The following is a 17,784-nucleotide window of genomic DNA, read 5'->3' as shown; positions in this document are numbered from 1 at the left end:
AGTTTGATGTAGTCCCACCTGTTGATTTTTGGTTTTGTTGCCTGTGCTTTTAGAGTTGTATCAAAAAAATCACTGCCAAAACCAACGTCAAGGAGCTTTTCCCCAGTGTTTTCTTCTAGCAGTTCTACAGTTTCAGGTTTTACATTTAGGTGTTTAATCCATTTTGAGCTAATTTTCAAGTGTGGTGTAAGATACGGGTCCAGTTTCATTCTTTTGCATGTAGATATCCAGTTTTCCTAACACCATTTATTGAAGAGCCTATCCTTTCTCCACTGTGTATTCTTAGCACCCTTGTCAAAGATTAGTTGACTGTATATGCTTAGGTTTATTTCTAGGTTGACTATTCTGCTCCATTGGTATGTCTCTGTTTTCATACCAATAGCATACCGTTTTGATTACTATTCCTTTGTAACATAGTTTGAAATCAGGAATATGATGCCTCCAGCTTTATTTTCTTTCTCAAGATAGCTTTCACTCTTTGGGGTCTTTTGTGGTTCCATATAAAATTCAGGATTTTTTTTTTTTAATCTGTGAAAAATACCATTGGAATTTCGATAGGAATTACACTGAATCTGTGGATCTCTTTGGGTAGTATTTTTAAATTATTATTAATTAATTAATTAACTTTGGGAGCTGCACAGGGTTTTCATTGCCGTGTGCGGGCTTTCTCTAGTTGCAGTGAGCAGTGGCTACTCTTCATTGTGGTGCGTGGGCTTCTCATTGCGGTGGCTTCTCTTGTTGCGGAGCATAGGCTCTAGGCACGCGGGCTTCAGTAGTTGTGGTTTGTGGGCTCTAGAGCACAGGCTCAGTGGTTGTGGCACACGGACTTCGTTGTTCTATGGCATGTGGGATCTTCCCAGACCAGGGCTTGAACCTGTGTCCCCTGCATTGGCAGGCGGATTCTTAACCACTGCGCCACCAGGGAAGTCCGGGTAGTACGTTTTCATGTGGTTACTTAGCTTCCTTTTCTTTCAATTTGAATAACGCTCTTAGGCCTTTCTTGTAAGGCAGGTCTTGTGGCGATGAATTCCCTGAGCTTTTGTTTGTCTGGGAATGTATTCATCTCCCCTTCATTTCTGAAGGACAGCTTTGTCAGATATAGTACTCCTGGTTGGCAGTTTTTTCTTTCACACTTTGAATGTATCATCCCATTTCCTCCTGACCTACAAGGATCATGCCCAAAAATCCACTTATAGCCTCATGAGGGTTCCTTTGTAGGCGACGAATTGTATTTTCTCTTGCTGCTTTCAGGAGTCTCTCTTGGTCTTTGACCTTTGACAATCTGTATAACATGTCTCAGAGTAATCTTGCTTGGGGTCCTTTGAGCTTCACCTGCAATGTTCATATCCCTTTTAAGATTCAGGAAGTTTTCAGCCATGACTTTTTAAAATAAGTTTTCTTCTCCTTTCTCTCTCTCTCCTGCTTGAACTTCTACGTTGTGTACATTCATTTGCTTAATGGTGTCCTCTAGGTCTTGCACAATTTTGTCACTCTTTTTCATTTTTTTTTTTGTTCCTCCAGCTAATGCTAAATGACCTATCTTCAAGTTGGCTGATTCTTCCTTCTTCATGATCAACTCTGCACTGTTGAAGGTCTCTATTGGATTTTCAGTTCTGTCATTGTATTCTTCAGCTCCAGGATTTCTGTTTGATTGCGTTTATGGTTTCTATTTCTCTATTATATGTCTTGATCTGTTATGTACTGTTTTCCTGATTTTATTTAGCTATCTATGTTCTCTTGCATCTCAATAAGCTTTTTTTAAAAAATTTATTTATTTACTTTTGGCTGCATTGGGTCTTCGTTGCTGAGCGCGGGCTTTCTCTAGTTGCGGCAAGCGGGGGCTACTCTTCATGGCGGTGCGCGGGCTTCTTATTGTGGTGGCTTCTGCTGTTGTGGAGCATGGGCTCTAAGCATGTGGGCTTCAGTAGTTGTGGCATGGGGGCTCAGTAGTTGTGTCTCGCGGGCTCTAGAGCGCAGGTTCAGTAGTTGTGGTGCATGGGCTTAATTGATTTGCGGCATGTGGGATCTTCCCAGACCAGGGCTCGAATCCATGTCCCCTGCATAGGCAGGTGGATTCTTAACCACTGCGCCACCAGGGAAGTCCCATGATGAGCTTTTAAAACACGATTTAAAAAAATACTTTTCAGGAAATGTGTCTATCTCCACTTATTAGGTTTGGTTATTGGAGCTTTACTGGTTTCCTTTTGTGGTGTCATGTTTGCCTGATTCTTTATGATATGTGTAGCCTTGTACTTGTATCTGTGCATTTGAAGGCGCAAACACTTCTTCTGGTCTTTACAGACTGTTTTCGGCAGGAAAAGACATTCTTCTTTTAGGTCCCCGAGCTGATGGAATTGCCTCTGGGATCCCAGTTAAGCAGGATTAAAGCCATGTCATAGGGCTGCTGCTGGGTCTGTGGTTGGTGGACTTAGGCAGGTGTGGATCCTATCTGCTCCCTGGGATGGTGCAACTGCCTCCAGGACCTTGGTTAGTAGAGCTGGCACTGGGACAAGGGTCTGCCTTAGGGTCCTCAGACAGTGGCCTGTTACCAGATGTGTGGCTCCTGCCAGGTCTATGGGAGGGTTCCTGCCAGGTCCTGGGTGGGCAGGACTGCCCCTGACCATTGCTGAGAGAGGCTGGAACTGAGTCACGGGACTGCTTTGGGGTCCACAACCAAGTCTGAGGTCTGTATCCCTGCCTCTGGGTATATGGATGGATGTGCCTCTTGCCAGGTTCCTAGGTGGGTAGGACTGCCGCTGGCCCATGGCTGAGTGCCGCTGGTGCTAGCTAGGTCATAGTGCTGCTTCAGAATCCACAGTTGGACTAAGCTAAACAGGCCTGCCTCTGGGGGCTTGGAGAAGCGTGTCTGCTGCCAGGTCCCTGGGTAGGCAGGACTAGTCTTGGAGCACAGCTGGTAGGAGCTGGGGCGAGACACAGTGCTACTTCAGAATCCTCAGTCAGACCGAGGTTGGCAGGCCTGCCTTTGGGGAAATGGACAAATGTCACTCCTGCTGGATCCCTGGGTGGGAGGGATTATTTCCAGATTAAGGCTGAGAGTGGCTGGAGCCAGGTCACAGGCTGCTTCAGGTCTACAGTTGGGACTGAGGTCATGGACCTGTTACCCAAGGCATGGGTGGGCGTGTTTCCTCCCTGGTCCCTTGTGTGGTACTGGTGGTGGAACCAAGGCCAAAGGGGGCTACAGCTGAGTCCACAGGGGAATGGGCCCTTTCCCAGGCCTGTAGCCACTATCATGGAACCATGGTTTGTGAGCCCGTCACCTGCGTGAGGGTAGGTTTTCTCAAAATGACCTTCCTTAGTCTTGGGCTATGCAGCCTCTTACCTGGATCCCAAAGCTCCCACAAAGGCACTTCTGTCTGCGGACGGCTGCCAAGTTATTGTTGCTGTGGGGGGTATGGGCGTGGCACCTCCTATTCTGTCATCTTGCTGTAAACATTTTTTAAGCAAATATCAAGACAAAGTCTGACACATGATTTAATCTTGAAGAGGATACACCTGAAACCAAGATAGTCATGGAAAGTATGGGTTATATGGTGGCTGTAAGTATGAGAAAAAGGCAGCCATAGAGGAGGGAGGAGGGGCTGGAAAGACAGGTAGAGAACAGAGAAAGGATTTTCTTGTAGGTTGGGCACGTGTAAGCCACTAAATAGTTCTGAGAAGGAGTATGATCTGCATTTGCATTTGCAGACGTGGTAAGGAGTAGGGTAGTAGTGAGGCAAATATAGACAGTAAGACTGTCCAAGAGTATTCTGGGATTGGCTGGCTATGGATGGGGTAGGGGGCGAGGGAAGGGTCTGTGGTATCTTATGGATAAGTTGACACGTCTGCTAGTTAAGAGTGACATACAATGCGGGATTCTGAATGGGAGATATAGATCCAGAAATCACTGTATAGAGTTAGGAGTTGAAAACAGAGGCATAGGACCAACTTGTATGAAGAAAATAAATCCAGTAGGTTAGAGGAGCGCAGAAGATGTAGTAATTATCTAAGCACAAGGTGAGGGAGGCCTAAATTACAGTTGAGATCATGGGGGAGAAAATGGGGAAAAGGATGTCAGAGATACTGAAAAGGAAATACTGACAAGATTTGGTGACTTATTATATAAAAGGTTTGAGTCTAGTGGCTGAGAGGATGCAACACATAGCAAAGCTGGAGGGAAAGATGAACACGTGAGTTCTGTCTGGGCACAGTGAGTTTATGGTAAAGGCTGAAGTAGAGATGGCTGCAGGCCCTGGGAACTTAGAACTGAGTTAGGGCCAAGATACTGATTTGAGCATTATCATTCTGTGACTAGATTAGCTGTGGAAGAGACAACAGACAGAGGAGGGAGTACCACTGAATAGCAAGGTGGGAAGGAAAGGGAAGGAATGACACAGTAGGAGGAAACGATACAGGAAACTGGAAAACTTCAGGAACACGTGAAGCGTCACGATACATTCAGTATCATGAAAATTGTTTCCTAAAAAGTGGAAAAGTGTGCAAACTGTACTCCTGTGTAAATACGCTGAAAGACGTCTGGAAGAATATATAATTGAACCCATAATAACAGTTATCTCCTGGAGGAGAGGGGAGGGAATTTGAATTGTAGAGCAAGACAGTCAAGGGGAACTTTGGTCTTATCGGTGGTATTTGAAACTTTTCTAAGAAGAACGTATTCCTCATGTAACTCTAAAGTATTGAAAAATGGAATACATAGACAAAACTTTCAGAATACAACAGTGCTTTCAGGCAGAATATGCTATCCCAGGGAACGATTTGTTTTTAATACACATTGAAAAGAGATTTATTGTCGTTTCCCTCATTTATCTATCAAATTAGGAACACCTCTGTAACATAAGCAAATACATTTTAATTCTATATTCTTCATATTATTTTAAGTAAATGATTGGCAAAGTGGTAGCTATTTATTTATTCCTATTACAGAAAATGAAAGCATTTTAATCACTCTTATTTGCGTTATCTCTTTATGTGAGAGCCAAGTACAAAACTTATTTTCATTGTCAATGTGTCTATAGGACACTTACCTACAGGAAAGGAGACCATGAACTTCTGTTGACAGAAGCATACTGGGTAACTTTTCTGCTTTATGAACAATGGACCTATGATTTTCTTTGTGGAACTCCCAAGATGTTGGAGCTTTTCCTTTCTGTTTCTATGTCTCCCTGAAATACTGATCACTTGAATAACTTTTGATTATAGCACAGTAAACCACAACCTGGAATCATTCCAGGGATGAAAAAACAAAGAGCTTTTTCCCCTCTCTACCTTTCTTTCCTTATGAATTGCATTTCAAGAGGACCTGACCTTTATTCCTGCCACCATGCTGGCATAGTCAATGGAAAGTACAAAGGAACAAATTCTCTTAAAATGTAGCAATCACAATTCTCTGCAGAGAGCATTTACTTATAACAATAGTGGTATCTCAGCAATTTGCACTCAAGTGACTTTCTTGGTAAAGCATATGCACTTCTCCTTACTCCAACTTTTTTTGTGTTTGTATTTTTTTAAACAGTGTTATTGACGTGTATTTTACATATCATAAAACCCACGTTTTCAGGTACACAGTTCAGTGATTTTTAGTAACTTTACCAAGTGGTGTTAACTATCACGATAAATCAGTTTAGAATATTTTCATTCCCCTAAATAAGGTCCCTCCAGGCATGTACAGTTAATCTCCTGTACATATACAGTCCCTTCCTGGCTCCCCACCCCCTGACAATCACAACTCTACTTTCTGTTTCTATAAATTTGCCTTTTCTGGACATTTCATAGAAATGGAATCATACAACATACAGTTTTTCTTGAGTCTTCACTCTGACTTTATAGAACAAAAGTAGAAATTTTCCTTTGGCCTTTAAGAAAATCACATATTTAAGGAAATGCATAACCTTTCAAATAAAACATTACAATAAATATTGTTTAACATCTAAAAGACTAAAAATATTAATCCTCTTCTTTAAGCTCTAAAATTAAATCCTGAAAGTAATAATAGAGTATAGTGCCAGTAACATGAAAAAATAATCATTTATCTATTTCACAGGTTGAAATAGATAATAATATAGCTATCCTTGAAGCCTCAAATCATTTTAACATCTTAAGCTTTACATACAGATCTTTTCCTTTTACTTTTTTAGGATGGATGTGTAACTTTCCCTTCCAGGAAAATTTTTAAGTGGCCTGTTTACTAACCGAGTTAACACCTACAGTTTAGTTCTTGTGTAAATGACAAAACAAATATTCTCCTCAGTATTTTTAAAAGCAGCAAGATAAGATTATCATGTGTAGGGAGAGGGAGTGGAATGTTCCAGCCTTGCCTAAGGGATGCATCTGTCCAACAATATCCTCATTTCTGTGCGTGCCTCTAACCCACCAAACTTGTGCACTGTAGTTACACGGCGGAGAAGGACAGGCCTTTACTCCTTTGAAGTCAGCATGTCAGATTAGGAGTTATGCCTTTCAGTCTACTGTGAGTTTTGGTAATGCCAGCAGCTGGATTACAAAAAAGAATTATTGACAATATTCTGGAAATTGCTGATGTCAGATTTAGATGATATAAATGGATTAGCTAAATGCCTTTATTGAATGAAGTGAACCTCTCACTAAGCACTTCTGTCCTTGCCTGCGAATCCAGCATAAAACAGCTCCACTGAGCTCTAACAAAATCAAGAGATAGTTATTCCTAAGCTCTTCTCATGAAGCCATTTTAATTATGAGAGAAAGATTCTATGAAGACTAGAAAAATGATTGTTTATATGATTACATCCTCAAAGCCAATTTTAGACAATTACAGAAATACAGAAAAAAGTTATTCACATAAATAAATAATGTTCCAAGATAGAAGTCAGCCAGTAAGCAATACATGATACTGAGCTCCTCTCTGAATGCTCATTTTAAAATGTGTTACTCCTTTATGCTTTTATTTTCACTGCCACTATCTGAAGAGCAGAAAAACAATGAACACTTGCTGATAAAAATTCACATTTCTATTACATCTCAAGAAGCAATGGGACTATGTTTAAGATTTGCAACTAAGAAGAAAGAAGATCAAAGTCAGCCAACCTGGGAAAAAATACTGAACAAGGTCTAAACTCTAATAATTCCAAGTTATCAAGAACACACTGTTAGCCAAAATCACTTCTCAAAGCCCTAGATATCAAACCCGTTGTTGAAAAATCATAGGACACGTCATCATTCTGGACATTTCATACCAAAGGTTCTTTCTTGCTTTTATCTTTGTTGTTAACTGATATGGTAGCTCCGCTGAAAATCAAACTGTTATGTATAAAATCAAACTGTTATGTATAAAACTGTTACGTTACAATGATTTTATTAAGAGGTGCAAAGAGAATTGCTTTATTTTTTGTTGTGTAGAGTAAATCAAACTTACCAGATCATAGGTCAAACAAGAATAGATTTTGCTGAATTGTCTTTTTTTTTCTTTTAATAGGAGCAACTAAAAAATAAATCAATACTATGAAAAGCTCAGATGAATGCTTCTTGCCAATTCCTTGGAAAAGTGTTGGTAAGCCAAAGTAACTATATTTAGAGAACAAGGGCATAACAAAATACTTAATACAACACTGCCAACCTCTGTGGTTAAGACTGAGGCAACCAATAAACTGTTAAAGAGAAAAATGGAAACTTCCCTAAGAAAAGATTTAGAGAAAGTTGAGTGTGTGTACTAAACACAGGCACACTTCTTTTTTTCTAGCTCAAATTTATGAACTAACCAATAACTTGTTTTAGAAAGCAACTGCAAATGAAAACATCTTCGTAAGTTCATTTTTGAAATAAAAATTGGCACAAGACCTATTCTGCTACTTCAAAGACATATAAAGGATTTAAAAGTTATTTTTAGTTAAATTCATTTTAATGATCTCCATTTGTCTTTTGATAATTTGTCAATCTATTAAGAGGTATATAAAAATAAAAAAGTAAAAATCTCTGCACAGACACTCCAGATTTATGGATAGAGACAAGAGACTGAATGAGCTTCTGCACGATGGTGGGTTGCAAGGTTTGACAGGGAGGTGTTGTCCTATCTAAATCTTTACGGTTGCCCAGCGGGAAGAAGTTAGTTCTTTAAGACCGTACTTAAAAAAACAATTGGAAGGTACAGAAGAAATTAAAAAATACTAATATGCATTTGTTTTAACTGGAGATATGCTAACCAGAGGGACAAACGGAGGCCAGAGCAATGTTAGCTGTGCCTTCTCTCCATAATCTCACTTCTTGATTTGTGTCTCAGAAACACACAGGAATTTATAAAATGTAAGTCTGTTTCTATCGTTTTCCTGCTTATATTCCTGTAATCACCCTCTGTCACTTCTAAGAGAAAAATCCAAGCTCCTTAATATGGGGTACAGCTGCTCACACCCTGACCTATTCATCTTCGTCTCTTACCCCACCTTTAGCCCCTCTGCCAGTCTCAGTTCCAAAATCCAGATGTCCTGTCTCCCCGCCGCACTCACAGCTCTCCTCCAAGCTGTCCTCACTGCCCTACGTGTCCTTGCACATGCGCTTTTTTTCTTCCAGAAGCACCCTTCTCTTGGTTTCCCTGCCCAGTACCTCCACGAATCCCACTAGCCTCAGTTCAAAAATCACCCTCATGGGCTTCCCTGGTGGCGCAGTGGTTGAGAACCCGGGGACACGGGTTCGTGCCCCGGTCCGGGAAGATCCCACATGCTGCGGAGCGGCTGGGCCCGTGAGCCATGGCTGCTGAGCCTGCGCATCCGGAGCCTGTGCTCCGCACCGGGAGGGGCCACAACAGTGAGAGGCCCGCGTACCACAAAAAAACAAACAAACAAAAAATCACCCTCTTTCTGAAACTTCTGAACTCCAGGTCCCCACCTCTCACACGGCAACCTGCGGACGGTTTTCGAAGAGCCTTAAGACAGGCACTTGAATGACTTTATCACCAGCCCATTTCACAGTGCCTGGTATGTAACAGGCACGTAGCGAATGTCTATTTAATGATAATTATGGAATTTTTACTCACTTATCCTCTGCCTCCCCAAGTGCAAGGCATATGCCTCTCATTCTCTAAATCCCCAGCGCCCAGCAAGTAAATGCCACACAACTAGATCTCAGTGAAAATTAATAACTGTTGAAGGAACCAACACTGCACCAGCCTCCAAGCTCTCCTCTCGCAATCAAGCCTGCATGCTGATGGAAGATTCCTTTTCCAACATGCCAACTTGCCATGGCTCCCACCACCTAACCCTACCCAGCTGGAACCCTCCCTGGTTTCCCGTTACCTGTAGCAGGAAGCGAAGCTTCCCGACCTCAGTTCTTCTGCACAGAAGTGCGCTTGCCTTGCAGGCTCTCTTCTCTCCCGCCTTCTTGTCTCAATTCAGGCTTCCCCTGCCTAAGCGAACTAAAATGGTCTTTGGGTCCATCTACGCCGTTAACCTACTTGTTTCTTAACTCCCCCATTTATTAATGAGCTGAAACGGTCTTCACAGGCTTTTTTTTTTTTTTTTTCCTGTGTGTCTTGCTATTGCCTCCCTCACTAGAACATAAGGTCCATGAACTCCAGGATCTAGTCGGCTTTGTTCACTGCTGCACCCTCTGTCCTAAAGCACCTCCTGGAAGCAGAGGTCAAGTGCTGAACATCTGTTCAGTGAGGGGCAAGACTGAACAAGACATAACTGCAGGCTGGCATTCGAGGTCCTCAGTGGCTTGGCCTCACCCCACCTCCCCAGCCTTTTCCGCACTGATTCCTCACAGGACTTCTGTTTGGTGTGTCCCAAATACGCTGCACCTACTCTTGCCTCCTAACTGGGCCCATCTACAAGAGCCTTGCCTTCTTCTTCTTCGTATTTAAATTACCTTCATTTTAAAAATCCAGCTCGAACTCCATCTTTTCTATAAGGCAATCCGAAGTGGCAAGCTCTTTAACTGCATTATTTACATAATGTCTTAAAAATCTTTCCATTCGTTAGAGCTCTCTGTCTTATACTTGTGATGACATTTTTTAAATTACAGAAATAGGCTGTCAGTTATAATAAAAGATGAAAAACCTTTAAAAGGAAAAATTCTGTATGTGAGGAGTAAATAAGGTTCAAGACCCCATTTTACCTATTTTAAGAAAATTGTATGCCTTTCTCCTCAAGTACACCAGAGAAGTTTGCTTTCAGGTTTAACGTGCAACCTAAAGGTTAAAGGGCAACATTCAAAATCTGTGAGTGAGAATTGGTTCTAGTAACACCTGTGACGTCCACTTTCATTGCAAATAATATTGACCACTGAACATACTATGAAAAGCCATCTAAAAAATAACTCTTCCAACTTTTAATGTGAGCCTAGCACAGTCCGACTGACTAAATAATTTGTTTTAATCCATAAAATAAAATATAACCAACTAGGAATGCTTGTGTGATAAGAATGCTTCTGTGATAAGAATTACTAGTCAGAAATTTTTCAAAAGTTACAGTAGGTTTTAAATAGCTGTACTGATCTGTATCCCGATGACCCCGGTGGTAGATACGTGCAAACATACCTGCACATGCGGGCCTGTGTATCAGCACAGATGATGCAATCCATGATGTGTAAACAAAGGAAACATGCTAACCTGGAGAGCAATTTGACAGCATTAGCATCCTCTGCTGAATTCATGTCATCCCAGCAGGAACTTCTCTGACTTCGCTGCAGGCTGACCTGAGGAACGCCATCAGACAGCTCTGGTTGCGGTACCCTGTGGGCCTGAATAGATCCCTCACTCCTAGATTTGGGGATCTAAAAAATAAAATAAAATAAAAAAGAGAAGCATTTTTAAAAGTCTTTCCAATTAAGTTATTGAAGATAATTTATTCGAATTTATGAATAATCTAATGTCACACTAATCACACTCCAGAAAAATATCAACCGAGGTAGAAAACTGAAAATACATATTAAAAATTCTTATCTAGCAAAGGGCACAGTGAAGGGGAGATACCAATATTGCTGAGGGGAACTTTCAAACCATTATGGCCCATACCCCGCTCCTGGATTCTCATACAAATCTTCCCCAGGCCTAACCTCTCCTTAGAATAATTATTCTATGTAATGAGAGATTATGAGAGTATATCAGACTGCAACCTAGAAGGAGAGAAGAAATAGTCAGAAAGACGCAGAAAAAAAAATAAAAACGGCTGAGAACCACTGAAATAGAGAATGCCAATGTGAGAAAGGTGTCCGGAAATATTTACTACCAACAAGCAAAATACACACCAGTTGGCAAGTTTCTACTGTAATCCTCTGTTGTAGGGCAACGTATGGTGTAATAAATTTTGAATTAAGGAAATAAATAGGAAAAACACAACTGTTTTACTTTTCTTCTATCTCTGGAATCATGGGCAGCCCAAGTGCCAAATGAATACTGGGTATATTCACTTTTCATATCTGAGGTCTCCCTGACCCCAGAAATATTTTCATGCTGTCTTATTTTAGGTCAGAAAAAATGAGAAAACAACCTATATTCTTTTCCTAAAAATGTGTAAAAATCATGTCAGAATTTCAGGAAAGTTTCAAACCCTTGGATCAAAAGTATTCATTACACTGGAAGCTTTTTCTCATCTCTAGGACTTTTCTCTTGCTTGTCCTTTCATCTACAATGTCATGTGTTGATCACTGGCCAGTCACCAACCCAACCAAATCCTAAACTCCTTTGAGGTTGAGATAAGAATCCACTGCCCACAGAGCTTCACTAACTACCCTTAGGTCTAAATAACCTTTCCCAGCTCTGAATTCCTGTAACTCACCACCACACAATCTACACTTGACTGCATGTCATCTGATACCGTAATCTTAGTTATCGCAAGTTTCTAGGTCACGTGGCCTCAACCAGATCGCTCTTCCTACCTCGCCCTTCTCTTCTTCTTCTTTATATTATTTGTAACATTTTTACCAGGAAGTCTAGCAAAGTTTTGAACCCATTAATAAATACTTATTGTCAGACAAACACTCTTCAAGATATTCCCAGGACACTGACTGACCAAGAGGCTAGGATAATGGACAATTAAAAAGAGTAACACAGACAATTATGGACATAAATATTTAATAAGTTCGTACCACTGTGAGGATTACATGAAACTAATTTAGCAAAGAGTTACATTTAACACAAAATAAACACTAAATCAAAGCTAGCTTTTATTAATATTGTTGTTATGTAAAATTTGCCCAAGTCTGATGAATGCCAATTAATTGTTCAGTTGCATTTCTCTGTAGAGCATTCATGAGCTCATGAAAATCAAAGGGAACATTTTTTTAAATTATGAAATAACTATAGCTCATAGCTATATCTGCCAAGAATACTTCTAAAAGAAATACTCAGATAAACAGCAACACAACATGAAAAGTGTAAGCATCTGCTATTACATATTTCATAAAGGGACTCCTCTGGCATGTCATTTTTCATCAAAACAGACATGAAAAATCAATAAAAACCACTCAAAAAGCAGTACGATTTCCAATTAGTTAGCTAAAAAAAACTCACATCCACACATATTTGTTTTAATATTGAGAGAAAACTAAGAACAGTTGTTTGGCAGTATTTCATGGTGTTAAGATAATGACATGACATTTTAGGTTCAGTGATAATTTGGGTTCTAAATTTGACTCAACAATTTACGTAAAAAAATATTCTAAAGTAAAAAAAAAGGTAATATGTAGCTTATTCCATCCTGCCAGTTTATATTAAAATAGACTCCATAACACCATAATAGAATTCACATACCAGCAACTACATCAGCTACATTTATCTAAGTGTATTTCCCAATGATTTAATTTCTAGAGGAATAACAGACATGATTGTCATTAACCATTAACTTTAAAATATAAACTCATTATTTATACCAAAGGAGTGCAAAGAATTCAGCTCGTGCACAGAACACGAAAATACTGCATGAAGTTTATGAGCACAAAATTGTTAGAAAACAAGTGGCTCAGTAAGTCTAAGATGACTAGAACTGTGGAATATATACACATTTTTAAAAGGAATGCACAGTTTTTCAAGGTGATTAATGATATCTTCTTGAAGATGTACCTTGAAGACTATACATTTTCACTATAGAGATGATGACTACAGGAAAAATTAATAGAGTGATAAAATTTTAAAACCTGCCGTTTTACTGATGTAATTAATTTTAGTACAAAGGTATTAACTTTGAGAAAAAGGAAGAGATCACTTTCTTTACTTTAGCTGGGATTGAGCTTTTTAGGAACACAGAGTTTAAGCCTTGGCATTGTAATGCTGGTAGAGGAGTGGTTTTATTTCTGTGCTTCCAGGTGTCTATTTCGGATTGGATATAGTTCAGTGGTGGACTTGGAGACGGTGTTCAAGGCCCCTTGAACTCTCTGAGGAATATGACACCAGTCGGCCAAAGCCAAGGGTACAAAGAGACATGTTATTACACTGTGGCCTTAGAGCAGGGGTTCTCACCCAGAGCCAGTTTTGTCTAGAGACATTTTCGGTTGCCATGAACAGGGGTGAGGGTATGTGATATTAGAATCTGGTGGGTAGAGGCCGGAGATGTGACTAAACATTCTATAATGCACAGGACAGCCTGCCATGAAAGAGAGTCATCTGGTCCAACTGTCAGTACAGCTGACGCTGAGAAACCTTGCTTTAAAGGGAATGGGGAGAAGAAATCTGTACGGAGGCAGCTCCTCTCTCTGTGTACACTTTTCATTTGTCATTGGCATGTAAACATATAACAGGCCCACATCAGCTCTGAGTTGAGCAGGAATGGGCCAAGAAGGCCCAGCAGGCCTGCCCTGTCTACACAAGAGTTGCTAGTGACTCCATGTGGTCCAGCCAAGCTCTGTGGGGTAAGAATTTACTGTAATAAAAATAAAAACCTTACTGTAACAAATGGGGTGAATGTCCTTAGAGAGACCCATCTGCAGCCTCATAACGTGTGGCTACGGTAGGAAGACGGCCAAGGGTTTGGGACACTGACTGGGGTAGGCAGCTTTCCCTTTCTACTGCAGATATGCAGGAGTTTACACCACGCTTTGCTCTTTTATTTGAGTGATCTTCATGATAACTTTTGGACTCGAAGGTGAAAACTATGAAAGCACCCCAACCATCTGTGAAAAACATTTTGCTAAGAATTCTGCCATTGGCTCTTTCAGATAAGGATCTATGCACATGCTGTGTGATTTATGTGTACAACTCAAATACTAGCAATCCCAGGAATCTTAAAGCACATTCCGTGCATGTATTTGCAGGTATGGAAGAGCCTAAGAAGTAATTTGAGATACTTCAGTATTCGAGGTGCCAGAGGAATAGAAACAAAAGAATAGTCTTTGAAAATGTAAAATCAGGAAATAGTCTCTTAGATGCCGTTGCTGTTACTGTTATGAACAAACATTCAGTGAGTGAGCATCTACTCTGTGCTAGCACCATTCCAAGAGATTTACATAAATTAACCCATTTAATTCTTACAACAACCTGAAGAGGCAGGGACTACGATTATTAGCATTTCACAGCTGAGGAAACTGAGGCATAGTTCAAGCTGTCTGTCCAGTGAGGAAGTGGCAGAGACACAGTTACACCCCAGGGAGCCAGGCCACAGGACCTGTGCTTACCACTACTCTCTAGAGTTGGTCGTATGTTAAACGTTAGAATTGCAAGAAGAAAAGGCAGTTTTGGATAAAAGTCACATTATATCCCATAATGCAACCCATTTTCTTCTTTTTGGGGGGCCATTAGTAATTAAAACTTTCTTTAAATTTATCTCTCTGGCACCCACTGAAGCATTCTAGCAATATAATTTTAGGGGGAAGAAACTGAGTATGAGGAAACTATATGGGAAATGTGTTCATTGTAGTTTATTTATAATAGGCCCCAAATGTAACTAGTCTAAATAGCTAAATTACTATAAGGTAGTCATGGCACATGTATATGATGAAAGAATATTCAGTCATTAAAATAGCTACAAAGTTTTTAACAGGACTGTGAAATAATTTTAGGATATATAATATAGAATGAGCTCAGTTAGCAAATATAAATGTACAGTTATAGTTATACACACACACACATATATATATGTGTATGTATATATAGAGAGATGTATATGTCTCCAGTAATGCTTGGAACATCACCATACTTGAAATATACGTGAAACAAACTCATGGTTACCAAAGGGGAAAGGTAGGGATAAATCAGGACTTCGGGGTTAACATACACACACTACTATATATAAAACAGATAACCAAAAAAGACCTACTGTATGAAACAGGGAACTCAATATTTTGTAATAACCTATAAGGGAAAAGAACCTGAAAAAGAATATATATACATTACATATATATGTTTATACCTGAATCACTTTGCTGTACACCTGAAACTAACACAACATTGTAAATCAACTGTACTTCAATTTAAAAAATTAAAAACAAATCAAAAATAAAACATACATGAATACATTTCAAAGGCCAAAAATCAAATTCTGCCACAGTCAACGCTATAAAGGTTTTAACAAGGTCTCATCTTTAAAAACTGAACAAAGAATCCAGCACTTGAAAAACACGCTTATGATACCAGACTGATTTACCCTGATACAATGATCTGACTAAAAATAAAAGACATAAGAAAATAAGACATAAAGAAAATAATGTGTGCCTTAATATTTATCCATATAAATCTGTCACTGCGAGGGCACAACAGTGCCCTCTGTCCCATGGGCAAGTGTTGGGTGGGAGCTGTCTGCCCTGCAGGACTGAAACAGAGGAATGGCAGGTGAGTCAGAAGCAGGAGGGACTCAGTTTACTGGACGGGGACCAATCTCTCTGAAATTCGTAGCTCCCTTTCCTTTGTGTAGGTGAATGTTTCCTCATTACTTTAAGATTCTTCCTAGAAAAGTGATGTGCATGTGAATCAACTGCAGGAAAATTTATAACAGTAATTTAGCATACTATTATGAAATAGTATTGTTAATACTTAATTTTTAAAAGTTTAAGCGAAACAAACTTTAATGTTTTGGTCTTAGGAGTCACCCTAACCACCGGCCAGGTGCTGTGCTTGCATTTTGAAATGACAAAAACTAAGTCTGTTCTTTTCATCATCAGATACTTTGGGAGAAGATTAGAACAGGGCAGAAAATTATACTCAAGGCTCAATGATGAAGGAAAATTGTGATAGCAGGATGAAAGCAGAAAAGTTCATTTCTAACATTTAGACTTTCTAAATAAAGTTCACTAGACCTCCTCAATATCCTTGACCTTTTCTGTCTTCCATTTGTCATTTGTATGGAAGAGGACAAAGCCTCTTGCTTTTTCTTCATGCTCATTAAACTCAACATCTTCATAAAAAGAAATGGTGAGATAACTAAGTACCAGAAAACAGATGTTTAGCTCTGATTTTTTTTTTTTAAAGAAGACAGGCATTTCTAGCTTAAAAAATTAGAGAAAAAACAAAAACAAAAACCTCTCTAAATTAGAAAAAATTGAAATAAGAAAAATTTTAAAAAGGCCTTTGTTTTTGCTCAAAAATCTTTACATTTTGCTTTTCAAAAGTGAGGCTTGTTTACTCAATGGGAGCAATCAATTCTCCTCATAAATAACTTGGCCCATCTATTATGTGCCAGCCACAGTGCTAGCTAATTAATGGCCCAGTGGGTTGTTTTTTTTTTTGAGCAAGTTATTAACATGCTTTAGGAAATTAGTTGTAACTAATTAAAATCTCATCTTGATCTAAATTTTAGAGTGGATCTGTACTTAGCATAAAATCATTTTAACTAAGTTTGTTAGAAAAATGACTCACAGGTGAAAAGACAAAAATTTCACAATTTAAAAAAAAGTTTATCTTGAAATATAATAGATCAGATTAATTATGGTTTCACAGTGTGGCTCAAGCAAGTAACACACCTCTTAGCATTTGACTCTCCTCAACTCTTTCCTTCTCACCTCCTCACTCCTCTGCAAAAGCTAAATGCCATCAGAGCAGAAGTTTTTGTCTGTTTTGTTAACCGCTGTAGCCCCGCCTCCTAGAGCTGTACCTAGCAAAATAGTAGGGGACCATTACATGTTCCTATAATGAATAAATGAACAAATGAATAACCGAACAAACTAACTGATAGATTCTACCTTGCTTGCAGAAATACTGATGCCATGAAGCACATTAATTCCACTGTGTAAGCATTATTCTTATTCTAAAAGTTTCGTCTATATTCAGTTTCAAAATCTCTAAGTCAGTTTTCAAAAATAGCTATGGTACAGAAATGGGAAGAATCTGAATTTACAGAGCATAGGGATTATTAACGCAAGATCGGGGCTGGAACCTGTCAATACATTTACTTGGACTAAGTGGCCCCATGGTAGAGCCATCTGTCCTGGGACTTAGGCTCAAGTAAGTCTCACCTTTCAGAAGCTGCTCATAGATAAATCTGTACATGGCAGTAAGGTGAGTCCTCTTAGAAACATCAACACGGTCCCATCTGCTGTGTTACAAAGTCACTTGTTCAAGTTCCTGACTTCAGGTCTTTCAACAGAGAACAATTCAGGCCAAAAGTAACTGTGTAAACTGAGCAGTTTAGAAATTAAATAGAAGATTTCTACAGATTTTCATGCTATTAATAACATAAAAATTTGCTTTGAAAATTTTGATCATTTATCTCTGATGATCAAAACCAATGATCAATCAATGGGAATGTTTGCCATCCAATCCCAAATGCGATCCTTTGGCCTCAAAAGTTCTTGCTAACTTAGAGGACATGATTACACAGGGTGATGGGGCCTTAAAACAAGATGTTCTCTGGAAGCTTGTTCCAAAGGGACACTACT

General features: G+C 39.5%; 1 protein-coding gene across 3 annotated transcripts in view; it reads right to left on the bottom strand.

Moving 5' to 3' along the window:
- Nucleotides 1-17,784, bottom strand: part of FAM13A (family with sequence similarity 13 member A) — a 331,953-nt gene that overhangs the window by 123,465 nt on the left and 190,704 nt on the right. For all 3 annotated transcript variants that reach the window (XM_067736973.1, XM_067736972.1, XM_067736974.1), the window contains exon 7: nt 10,592-10,755. In XM_067736973.1, the coding sequence (XP_067593074.1) occupies nt 10,592-10,755 (164 nt within the window). The remainder of the gene's footprint in view (nt 1-10,591; nt 10,756-17,784) is intronic.

The sequence above is a fragment of the Pseudorca crassidens genome, chromosome 4 (assembly GCF_039906515.1).
Source record: "Pseudorca crassidens isolate mPseCra1 chromosome 4, mPseCra1.hap1, whole genome shotgun sequence".
NCBI lineage: Eukaryota > Metazoa > Chordata > Mammalia > Artiodactyla > Delphinidae > Pseudorca > Pseudorca crassidens.
The sequence above is the reverse complement of the archived record's forward strand: the minus strand, read 5'-3'. Positions and strand labels throughout refer to the sequence as shown.